Genomic DNA, 11,667 nt, shown 5'->3' with positions numbered 1-11,667 from the left:
AGATTCTCATCTTTCTGGACATGTGACAGCTACCACTGGTTGTCTGTGTAGCCTCTGTCTCTCTATCTGTCTCTGTCTTTGTCTCTGTCTCTCTCATCTCTGTTTCTCTCCCCCCCACCCTCTCTTCCAACACACCCTGTCTCTTTCTACATACATTTGACTGTTGTTTTTTTGTAATGACAAGTTGTGTTCTCTGGTATGAGGATGCTTCCAGGGCTATATTCCTTCTGTGTGGTACAAAATTCTATTGGCTCTGGCAAGTCATCCATAAAATCACACCTCTCTGCCACCCCCTAACAAAATACCTCACAGAGGTCCCACTCTGCGACAGAGATTTCATTAGCAAAGCCTATGGTTGCTGCCCAGGGGGTCTCAGTTCTCCTATAGGAGGCAACTTCTACCTACATAAGCGTGTTCCTAGGAGCTAAGAAAACAATTTAGAACATCTCTCATGCAAAGGGCCTGTTGCACTGTGATCATCTACAAGATTTCAAATGTTAGACGTCAAGCAGGGGATCCTCCTATTGAGGCACCAAAAGCATGAGATACAGAGTCACTGATGTTCAGAAGTGACTAATAAGTTTCAGTAAGTCTAATGTGGGAATAAAAAATTAAAATAGATTCAGTTATTGCATATTGAGGGATAAGCAAAATTGGAGCAAGACATACCGAAGAGCTAGGAGCTGTGGAGCTGAGTAAAACACAGTAATTATTTCTATGTCCTCTAGGATGTGGGTCTCTCTAAGACATGACAACTGAAGAGATGAGAGTCACAGGCAGAATTTTACCTGTCAGTTTAAATGAGGGCAGTAATAACACCCTATTCTTTGATATGTGTTGAATATATGCTGTAACCCTTCAGAGGTTTGGGGCTCTGCTTCCTGCACTCCATAAAGGAGCTCTTCCACATGCCCTACATTTGGTGAACAACAAGACAGATGACAAGTTAAGGAAAACACCCCATCTTTGATCATGCTTATGGCAAAATCAGTGTTAGACTAGCACAAGTATAAATAATATCTGTGCAGAGATTGACATGTTGCCTTCATTTAGGGAAGACTGATCCCAGTAAGCAAAGGTGATGCCTATTCTTGTCTAGACTACCTGTGGACTTAAGTAACATCCAAAACTGGAGGGTGTGTCTTTAAAAACATTTTTTTTTTTGCTTAAATTGAAATAGATAGAACAATTCAAACACAGACTATTAAGTTAGAAAATCCCATACCTTTAATCTAAGTCTTCAGGGAGGAAAACAAACACCTTTAATCCAGAATTTGAGACTAGAAGACCCACCCTTAATGGGGCCATGCCTTCTACTGGAGGCCTATATAAGCAAATGAGGAAGGAAGCTTTGTGTCTTTGCCTGCCTGCTCTCATCTTACTAGCAAGCCCATTCCTTCAGTGGCATTAGACCCTACTTCAGAATACCAGCATATACTGAAGTAAACCTGAGACTTCAAACCTCGTGGACTAAGTAAGTACTGGCTTTACCCATTGTTGAAAAGCTGGACCTCAGTCTGTATGTTATATTCAGATATCCACTTTCAATTTATGTGGAGGAATTCATTCTACAGGTCTCTACAGAACCCTGACTAATGAAATATACTTGAAATGAGAATGTATAGCATGTGTATATAGTTTAATATAGCTTTTGTATGGAATAGAGTTTATTTAAACCATGGGAATTTGAGTTGAGTAGGGATGAGAAGGAAGTAGAGGTAGAGAAAGACACCCAGATATAGCGTGAGAGAGAGAGAGAGAGAAAGAGAGAGAGAGAGAGAGAGAGAGAGAGAGAGAGAGAGAGAGAGAAAGAGAGAGAGAGAAAGAGACAGAGACAGAGAGAGAGAGAGAGAGAGAGAGAGAGAGAGAGAGAGAGAGAGAGAGAGAGAATGAGAGAGGGAGAGGGAGGGAGAGAAGAGGGAGAGGAGAGGAGAATCTGTCTAGTAACACATGGAGAATGAGGAGGGTGGTGTAACAGGAGTGAGGGAGAAAGTGATTACAGAGTTTGGGAGAGGAAAAGATTAGAACATGATCAGAGAGAAGTAGGGGGCAAACATCTCCTTTCATGGTGAGTCAACGGTACCTGGTTATTGCCAGGAAACTGTTGGGTAGACCCTAGAAAGAATGCTAACATTCCTTCATTTTGGATTAATTTAAAATAAAGGTGAAAACTAGGCAGAAATGATGGTGGAGCAGGGATAGGGACTCCGTGATCTTTAGCTATTTCCTGCTGTTTTGGGAGGATGTGTATTTGCGAAACTAAAGAAAATTTCTATTGGGAAGTTGGTTCCATCTTAGGAAAGTTGGCTGTTTCCTTGCTATCCAGGGTTTGTGGAACCATCTTTAGGAAGAGGAGCAGATCCAGTCGAACCATTTGTGTCTTGGTGGTTGGTGTGAGGAAAGTTCCAATCCCAGGGAAGAGGAGAGGAATCCCATGGTCTGGAATAGGTCATAAGTGGGAACTTAGGCTATTGATTGGCAGTTGTACTTATCCAAATGGAGTCTGTTTCATCCATGAGAGGTCAATCTCATTGTGTTTCTTGGAGCTTATAAGTTTACAAAAGAGATAAATGTAGTTAATAGCATGAGAAGTCTTCAGGATGAGCTTTGGGAAGACAGAAACCTTTTGTGGAACAGGAACCAGAAGGGCTTTTTTTCTCTCTAGGAGACTGACTGTATACAAATGTAGTATAATGAGAAGCATTTTGAAGTATGTATTGAAAAGACAATTAACTGGAAAATTTGACAACCTTGTGAATATGATAATTGATCATATAGTTTAGCATGAGAAACACCTTGAGTTTAGAGTTAAAATATTTAGAATGAGAAACACTTTAAGTCTATAGGTTAAAGACAGTCAAAGGAAACTTCAAATTTGGACTTACAATTATAAAAGTGGGATTGTATAGTAGAGTGTTTTATTAGGGTTATGCTAATTTATAAAAACTATTAATGTTAGGACAGTGGCATAACAGGGAAGATAAATTTGAAGCATTTAGTCACTGGGAACTGAGCTTAGAAAAGGAAGTAACAGAAGGGTAGGTCTGAAAGATTATATCTGAACTGTGTGTACTTTATCTTGAATCCTGTGAGTGAGGCAAACTTGTCTGTCTTTGATAAGATATCTGGTAGTCATAATTAGTTAACAAATTGACTAATGAGCTAATAAAGTGGGAGATTTAGATTTGGGGTAAAGAATTAGGGTTCTGTTTTCTAGAGTTAGCTTAGCTGTCAATGTAGTTAGAGATTTATGAAAAGTAAATTAAAATCTAGAAGTCATTAATTAAAATGACAGAGTTTGCTCAATAGTCCACTACCTAGACAATTTTCCCAGGTGCCTGGGTTCTCCATCATAACTCAGAGTCAATGTGACCATTAGGCCCAGAAGACAAGAAGCTTTTTTCTTGAGGAGTAGAAATGTGGGAGAAAGCTGGGCGTGGTGGTGCACGCCTTTAATCCCAGCACTTGGGAAGCAGAGGCAGGTGGATTTCTGAGTTCAAGGCCAGCTTGGTCTACAGAGCGAGTTCCAGGACAGCCAGGACTACACAGAGAAACCCTGACTCAAAAAAAACCCCAAAAATTTGTAAGAAATGACCTACCCTGTCCTAGGCAATATGAGACATTTAACCCTCTGGTTATCCTCAGTTTGACAATAATGTAGGCTGAGTGCCGGCATCAGCAAGGCAATGGAGCACAGAACCTCAGTGCTTATCATAATGCAGTCTAGGCAGTCTTGTCACTGCATACATCTTTTCAGAGATCTTGGTTGGGGGAGGGGTGGTAACTGTTATGCTATGGAGTCTTTCTGTCCTAATAAGCTTAAACATTTGTTGTTACATTTAGCAGTTTCTGAGAAGAATGAGAGCTAGTATCTATTAAGCATATCTGAGTTAGGCAATCTTTAACTTAAAGCAGTGATCTTTTACCTGTTTGCTATTCTAAATCTTTAAATTAATATTTAAATTATTATTTATCAAGGCAGGATAGACATCAGAGACCCTGTCACGATGTTCTAAGGTGAGGTGGCAGTGAGGTAGGAACTGCCCATAACAAAGATGCTGGGTGATCATGGGACTGTCATTAACTAAGATGGCACTAAAGCTACAGCCATTCATGTGACCTCCCTTATTTAAGATGGTGCTGAAGCAAAAGCATAGGAAAACCTTATCTGCTTACAAAAAAGATGGCAGACACTCACAAGACTGCCCAGAACAAAGGTAGTGCTGAAGGGGTGGATGGGAGAACAGGGGGATGGAAGGGAGCTTATGTGACTTTGGGGAGTGGGGGACCTGAAAAGGGGAAATCATTTGAAATGTAAATAAAAAATATATCGAATAAAAAAAGATACAAAAGAAAAAAAAGATGGTGCTGAAGCAAAAGCATAGGAAAACCTTATCTTCCTACAAAAAAGATGGCAGACACTCACAAGACTGCCCAGAACAAAGGTAGCACTGAAGCTACAACTCTGCCTAGAGGAATGTAATGAGTTTGTTATATGTGGGAATGGCAGAAATAATTGTGCATCAACAGATAAAAACATGTAAAATGACATACATATGGAGATGAATGGACACATTTTGTCTGGTGGACAGCAGGTCTCCCCTTTCACTGTAGTCAGCCTCTGTTGATGTGTACAGAGCAGTGGGTCTGATCTGTGCATGGAGCAGCTCAGCTGTCACAACTGGTTTAGAGCTGATGCAGAACAGAATGGAAAGAATTCAGAGAGCTGACAGTGGTGGTGGTGCGGGGACCCCACGAGCACAGAAGCATAGGCAGCAGCTCAACCTGGTGTAAGCAGGGCACAAGTGGGGCAGGGCAAGGAAGCAAGCACCTTGGTGGGTCAGGGAATAAGAGGCAGGGCCTGCAGCTGTGCTCTGTCTGCCTGCAACTCTGCTCTAGCATAGCATGTTTTGTGTCCCATCGTGTTGGATCAGGCAGGGAGCAAGAAAGCAAGGGGGAACAGAGATAGGAGAATAGAGGCAGCCATAGATCAAGGTGGAACACTGTTTCTCAGTGTTTATCATACCACAATCAAGGCAGCCTTCTCACTGTGCCTGTATGTGGGAGGGAGAGCAAAGAAGTAAAGTTGCAAGAGAAGAAGGTAGTGGGAGGGGGCCCTGCATAGAAATCTTTCCATTTATCTGAATGGCTGGTGAGAGGTTTGTAAAAATTTAAGTGCTCTCAAACAGCAATGGAGAGTTATTGCTTAGTGGATATTGGGGCCAAATTTAGCCTGTGAATTTGGAAGCCTTTAAGAGTCCGTGGCATCTCAGGAGGGAGCATGGGAGTGTCAGCGAAGATATACCCTTTCTGGGTGAGATCGGCAGTTATTAATTTCTGCTAGCAGCATTCTGAGGAAATGTTTATAACTAAACAACAAGAGGGTCAGTTCACTAAGACCTCAAGCATTGCGTTGTGGTCTGAGCTCAGGTCAGTACCTGAGTGGGCTGTGAGGAGAATGGTCCACAAAGGCCTGGGGTTTCACAACAGTGAGAAAAGGAAATGATGCAGAGGAGAGAGGAAATCTCACTCAAGGGAAAATGTCCTAAAATGAGGAGTGAGCAAGGATGCCAGTCTTAAAGACTGTAAATGTCACCATCCACCAGGACACCATAAAGTGGCTGTGAGGTCAACACCCCTCCCTTGGGACCAGGGGATGTATACACTGACCAGTGTGGGAGAGGGAGCTAACCAATTTGCTGATGTTTGGATGGATAGCTCTAGAGAGCAATATTGTTGCTGGCAAGTTCATGTGGCAGTGGGAGATGTTAACCTGTAAGTTTCTAAATCTGAGTCACAACATCAATGCTGTGTTTTATAAAAAGAAATGCAGGACATGCCTATGGTAAGGGTGGGAGGGGTACTCTGGCTGGACCATGCTAAGGCTTCCCTTGCCCCTGGGGTACCAGTCATATGACAGGACTAGCATAGAATAGAGTTTATTTGCAGCCTTGGGAGGGGAGTTAAGTAGGGATACTAAGAGAGGAGATGAAGATGGAGAGGGAAAGAGAGAGAGACAATGAAAGAGAGAGAGAGAGAGAGAGAGAGAGAGAGAGAGAGAGAGAGAGAGAGAGAGAGAGAGATTTAGAGAAATTGAAACTCAAATCGAATGTGTACCTATAATTGTATCCAAGAGGAAGACATATAAGTAACTTCTAGTTCTTCTTTCAGATCACCTTTAACTTCCAAATTCTACCTCCTTCAGAAATGTCAGGAGAAATGGAAGCCAAGAGCTGGGACTCCACACAGAACAGGGTTCAGAAATTCTGCTATGAGTGGACCATTAGCAACTTTTCAGCTTACATGTGGGGGATTCAGAAAGAGATTACAAGCCCAGTGTTCTCATCAGAGGCCAGTGAAGAAGTGGCATGGTGTTTGAGAGTACACACAAATGGGGTTGATGAAGAAAGCAAAGGTTTCCTGTCAGTTCACCTGGTGTTGATCAGCCAACCAGGAAGCCTAGTTTGGGCCAAGTTCCAGTTCTGGATCATAAATTTCCAAGGAGAGAAATTTCAAAGTATGAAGAGCACGAAAGCTGCCTGCTTTCTGCCAAATAAACCACTGGGATTCAAAAAGTTCCTCTCTCGAGATTTCCTCCTCTCCCTTCAGCATTGGCTTGTCCCTCAAGACCAGCTCACCCTTTGCTGCAAGGTGAGCATAGCGGGAGTCTTCTTTAGCATGCCTGGACAGAACATAACACCTGCAATCAAGAATACAGGGCAGATGTTGATAGATGACCTAACAAAGCTGTGGGAGAAATCTCTTTTCACAGACTGCTCCCTATTGGTAGGTGACCATGAATTCAGGGCTCACAAGGCCATCCTAGCAGCTCGCTCTCCAGTTTTCAGAGCCATGTTTGAACATGAAATGCAGGAGAGACTAACCAACGTTGTGAAGATCCCTGACCTGGATCCTCAGGTCTTCAAGGAGATGATGGATTTCATCTACACAGGGAAGGCACCACACCTCAACAGCTACCCTATGGCCACTGGTGTGCTGACAGCAGCTGACAAGTATGGCCTGGAGGAATTGATGGTCATGTGTGAGCATGCCCTCTGCAGGATCCTCTCTGTGGAGAATGCTGCACACACTCTCATCCTGGCTGACCTCCACAGAAGAAAGAATCTAAAGACCCAGGCCCTGAATTTCATTGCACTTCATTCCTCTGAGGTCTCTGAGACCTCGGAGTGGAAGTCAATGTTGGAGTCACATCCCCGCTTGGCAGCTGAAACCTTCCACTCCCTGGATTCTGCACAGAGAATATTTTCTTTGAGCCCTCACTCAAACGCCTAAAGAGATTTTAGAAGCTAGTCAGACATGTCCAACACCTGTCTTCCAATGGCAACACCCAATGTAGCTATCAATGACTTCTGGTTAGAGTACAGTATTATGGGAGCATTTATACAGAATCTGTGGCAAGACAGCATGGTGGCTCAAGATTAAAACAGCTGTACTATGTTAAAATGGCAGGTGTGAGAAGGGCAGCACAAGAGTCTGGGTCAATCAAGTTGACATCTGCCCTGTTGATGTTCTTGTTTATTTTTTGTCTGACACGTTGGAAACTGGGATTCAAGTTAGGTGCTGACCCTAAGCACAGCTCAACAGAGTTTCATCCAGGAAAACTGTATGTACTGATCTAAACAGAACAAATGACCAGGGCCCAGAGAAAGGGAGAAATCAAACATGAATGTTTATTTATCTGAGACTAAAATGACAATGAAGACTTTTTAAAGGCTCAGTTTGTGGGAACTCAGCTGCAAAAGGAATTACTGCTCTCTCAGAAAACTGATTCAATTCCAGCAGACACCGGAGAGTTTTTTCAGCCACCTGTAACTGGTGATGCAGTGGATCTGAGACACTTCTCTGGTCTCATTGGGCACAAACAGTTCTGTATACAAAACCTTAACCTAATAAAATATAATAAAAATAAAATAGTTGAAATCATTCGGTGGATTTCAGAGCTGTTTATGTTCCGAGAAGTCACATATAGTCCAATCAGCTCTGCTCAGCTCAAGATATTTGTGCAGACTTTCTTACCAGTATTAGAAATCCTTTGTCTTTTTCTTGGCATCTAAATTAGCAAAAAGCTCCATCATCATGCTTTTATGATGACTAAGAAGAGTAGACCAATGTGGAGGAAGTCTACTCCTCCTAGGAGGGAAGTGTTTGTTGGTCAAGATATGCAAGAATCTTTTATGTATTTTGAAAACATTTGCAGGGATTCATTTCATATGGATTCATGCACCGTAGGCCAGTAGTTCCTCCTCTTCTCAATGTTGTGCCCTCTTAAAATAGTTCTTCTTGTTGTGGTCAACCAGAAGCATTAAATTACTTTGTGGCTACTTCATAACTGTAGTGTGGCTTCCTCCAGGAAGGCAGGAGTAGGTGCATGGGTAGGGGAGCACTCTCATAGAAGCAGGGGGAGGGGAATGGAATAGGGGGTTTTCATAGGGGAGACTGGAAAGTGGATAACATTTGAAATGTAAGTAAAGAAAATATCCAACGAAAGAAAAGAAAAAAAGAAGAAAAACCTCCATGCTTCTCTCATGCATATTCACCTTATAGCCACCTGACACTCAGCTTCACCGAAAGAAGAAAACAGGCCACTGGATGGGATTCAGGCTATATTTGGGGATGCAGAGCATGTACAAAAAAAGGAGTTACGTATGCATACAGATTCCAGGGGTAATCAATAGAAATACTCTCTTCTCTATCCAACAAGTTGTTAGACAGGTTCTGGGCTGGCTATTGGGCCCAATTAAGTCCTTGCAAGGCTGGACTTCAGGCCCTAGCCTCTGCCTATGACCACACCTACCCTAACATAAGTGTCACTAAGTTTACTGGCTTCCTGTCTCAACAACCCACTCCACAATCATTTATGAAAGCTTGTTCCAGATAATTGACTCCTCCTGTCCTGATTTGACATAGGACTGTTGGTTATGCTTAAATGACTAACCCACCTACTATGATAGAACAGCTCTTCCTGGAAACTATTCACAGACTACCGAGAGTACTCAGTGCACATGGCAGTATCCAGAGTGAGGTAAGCTGACCCTTGAGTAACAGAAGAAAGCCATTGTAATGGGAATCAGATACCCTCAGAACGTTCACATCTCTGCAATTCCATTGTAACTCCTACCAATTAAGAATATGAGTGCCTCTTGCTTCCAGAGGATGATAGGTGGGCTTGTGCATCAGGACTTACCCCTTGCAGACATTCCCTAGTTGTAAATGCATCATCTGATATTTGTATCCTGGCACAGTAGTTACCCCAATAACCTCCCACACAGGGAAAGCATTCCCAATGAATTAGACTCTGTAGATCACCAGGTGAAAAGGGTTGCTGCACCTGTTGTGGTGTTCTCCACTCTGCTTTGTATAGGAGTAGCTGGCACAGCTGGCACAGGAACTTCTGCACTAGATCTTCAATCTACCAGGTGAACAAACTGAGAGACAGCAGCCTCACAATCATCACATTAGATGCAGAAAAAGCCTTTGACAAAATCCAACATCCTTCTTGACAAAAGTCCCAAGAGACAGGGATGTAACTGAATATAAAAAAGGCAGTTTAGAGCAAGCCCATAGCCAACCAACATCAACTTAAATGGAGAGAAACTTGAAAAATTCCACTAAAATCCAGACAAGTTAAGGTGATCTCCTCTGTATATATACCTATTAAATAGGGCACTTGATGTCTTTGATCAATAAGACCACTGAAGCAGATCAAGGGTATACAAATTAGAAAGGAAGAAGTCAAATATTGTTATTTGTATTAACATTAGGGTAGATATATGTCTCTGCATGGGTCTAGAGGAGGTGCCGGAGCTGAATCGGGGAATTTTACACTATCTCCTATCCCTGACTGAGATGTTCTCTCTAACTCATAACTGCCTGGAAATGAAAAATTATTTTTCCAGCAGATTTACCCTGGTTATACAAAGAATATTTAAGAGTAGGCCAACTCTCAAGGAGTTGATGGCCTACACAAATGCTGAATTGTACTTTTTAATTTCTCTCATATGCTTTGTTTAGTCATTTTTCTACACTTTTGCTTTTATGTTTTGGTTCATGATTTTGTGTTTTATTGACTTTATGCATTTGTGTGTAAGTGCATGTATGTTTCATGTGTGTTTTCTTTGTTTTTCATCCTGGTTTTGTTTTTCTGCTTGTCATCTAACTGGAAGGAGTGAGACCTGAGCAGTACAGTGAGTAGCGAGATGGGGAGGGACTGGAAGGAGATGGGGAAAGGCAAATTGTAATCTGAATATTTTGTGTGGAAAAATCATTTTCAATAAAAAGGAAAGAAAAGCAGGGCCTCTGTAAGGTGATTTGGTCATATGCTAATCCTTAGGAATAGGAAAGTACTCTCATACAAAAATTCAATCCAGGAATCCCTACATGTTTCTGATCGAGCAAGGATTTGGAGATCGAGAAAGTCCTGTTTAACCATGACTTTGAGGCCTGCCTTGACTGTTGAGCTTCTACCATAATAAGAGTAAAAGAGTATAAAGGAAGTGAGTAGGTCCTTGCCAATTGGCTCTTCTACCATTATATCCCTAGAGCAGGTATCATTTATGAAGAAATGCATGTGTTGATCCTTCCTGACCTTCACACTGTGGGAATAAATTCCATAGTTTATAAATTACACAGTATAATGTAATTTATTATGCCAGAATGGTATTTTTTCTTAATTCCAATAACACAAGATAGAGCTAGTCAGCAGATACAAAAACCTGCAAAAATTTCCAATAGAGGAGACAATAAAATATTTTCATGGACTCCCAAACTTCTCAATATTAGTAATAGTCAGGGAATGGCGTGGACACAATTGTGTGGGAAGATGGAGAAACTATAGGGACAGAGGCTGAATTCCTCATTCCAAAGACTGATGCTGAGAGGATGAACCTGAAAGAAGAGATTGTGTTCTGTTAGCTCTGTATCCCAGATTCCTCAGAATTCACTTGTCAAGTTTCCCTTCAACTCGACCTCATGCTGAGGACAACCACAGGTGTGTAATCAGAATCAAATGGGACAGGGCCTGAGGAGATGACTGAGCACTTGGTGCTCTGGCTGCCAGTCAATAGAACCAGGTTTCATTCCTAGTAGCAATGGGCAACTCACAAAAGTCTAGCTGTCAGTTTCATGGGATCTAGTGCCCTCCTCTGGATTCTGTGGGTAGCACACATGCAGATAGGCATGCAGAAACAACACTCTAAACATGAAGTAAGCCATTTTTCTAAAACATTGATTGAGGCAATAGAGATCCACAGGAGGTAGATAAGGTTTTTCTCAGAATTGGAAGAACCAGCCAAGTGTACTGGCTGGTTTTGTGTGTCAACTTGACACAGACTGGAGTTATCACAGAGAAAGGAGCTTCAGTTGGGGAAGTGCCTCCATGAGATCCAGCTGTGGGGCATTTTCTCAATTAGTGATCAAGTGGGGAGGGCCCCTTGTGGGTGGTACCACCACTGGGCTGGTATTCTTGGGTTCAATAAGAGAGCAGGCTGAGCAAGCCAGGGGGAGCAAGCCAGTAAGGAACATCTATTCATGGCCTCTGCATCAGCTCCTGCTTCCTGACCTGTTTGAGTTCCAGTCCTGACTTCCTTTTGTGATGAACAGCAATGCAGCAGCGTAAGCTGAATAAACCCTTTCCTTCCAAACTTGCTT

The 11,667-nt window shown here is 42.3% G+C and overlaps 1 protein-coding gene across 1 annotated transcript; it reads left to right on the top strand.

The window, feature by feature from the left end:
• The first annotated feature begins 6,207 nt into the window (after positions 1-6,207).
• LOC127683607 (TD and POZ domain-containing protein 1-like) lies at positions 6,208-7,293 on the top strand. The gene has a single exon (XM_052180930.1). It carries the CDS (start codon positions 6,208-6,210, stop codon positions 7,291-7,293), a length of 1,086 nt encoding a protein of 361 aa, XP_052036890.1.
• The last annotated feature ends 4,374 nt before the right edge of the window (positions 7,294-11,667 follow it).

Source organism: Apodemus sylvaticus, chromosome 4 (genome assembly GCF_947179515.1).
Source record: "Apodemus sylvaticus chromosome 4, mApoSyl1.1, whole genome shotgun sequence".
NCBI classification, from domain to species: domain Eukaryota; kingdom Metazoa; phylum Chordata; class Mammalia; order Rodentia; family Muridae; genus Apodemus; species Apodemus sylvaticus.
The sequence above is the reverse complement of the archived record's forward strand: the minus strand, read 5'-3'. Positions and strand labels throughout refer to the sequence as shown.

Coding starts and splice junctions, on each gene's coding strand:
- LOC127683607 (XM_052180930.1), top strand. CDS start 6,208: ATGTCAGGAGAAATGGAAGCCAAGAGCTGGGACTCCACACAGAACAGG.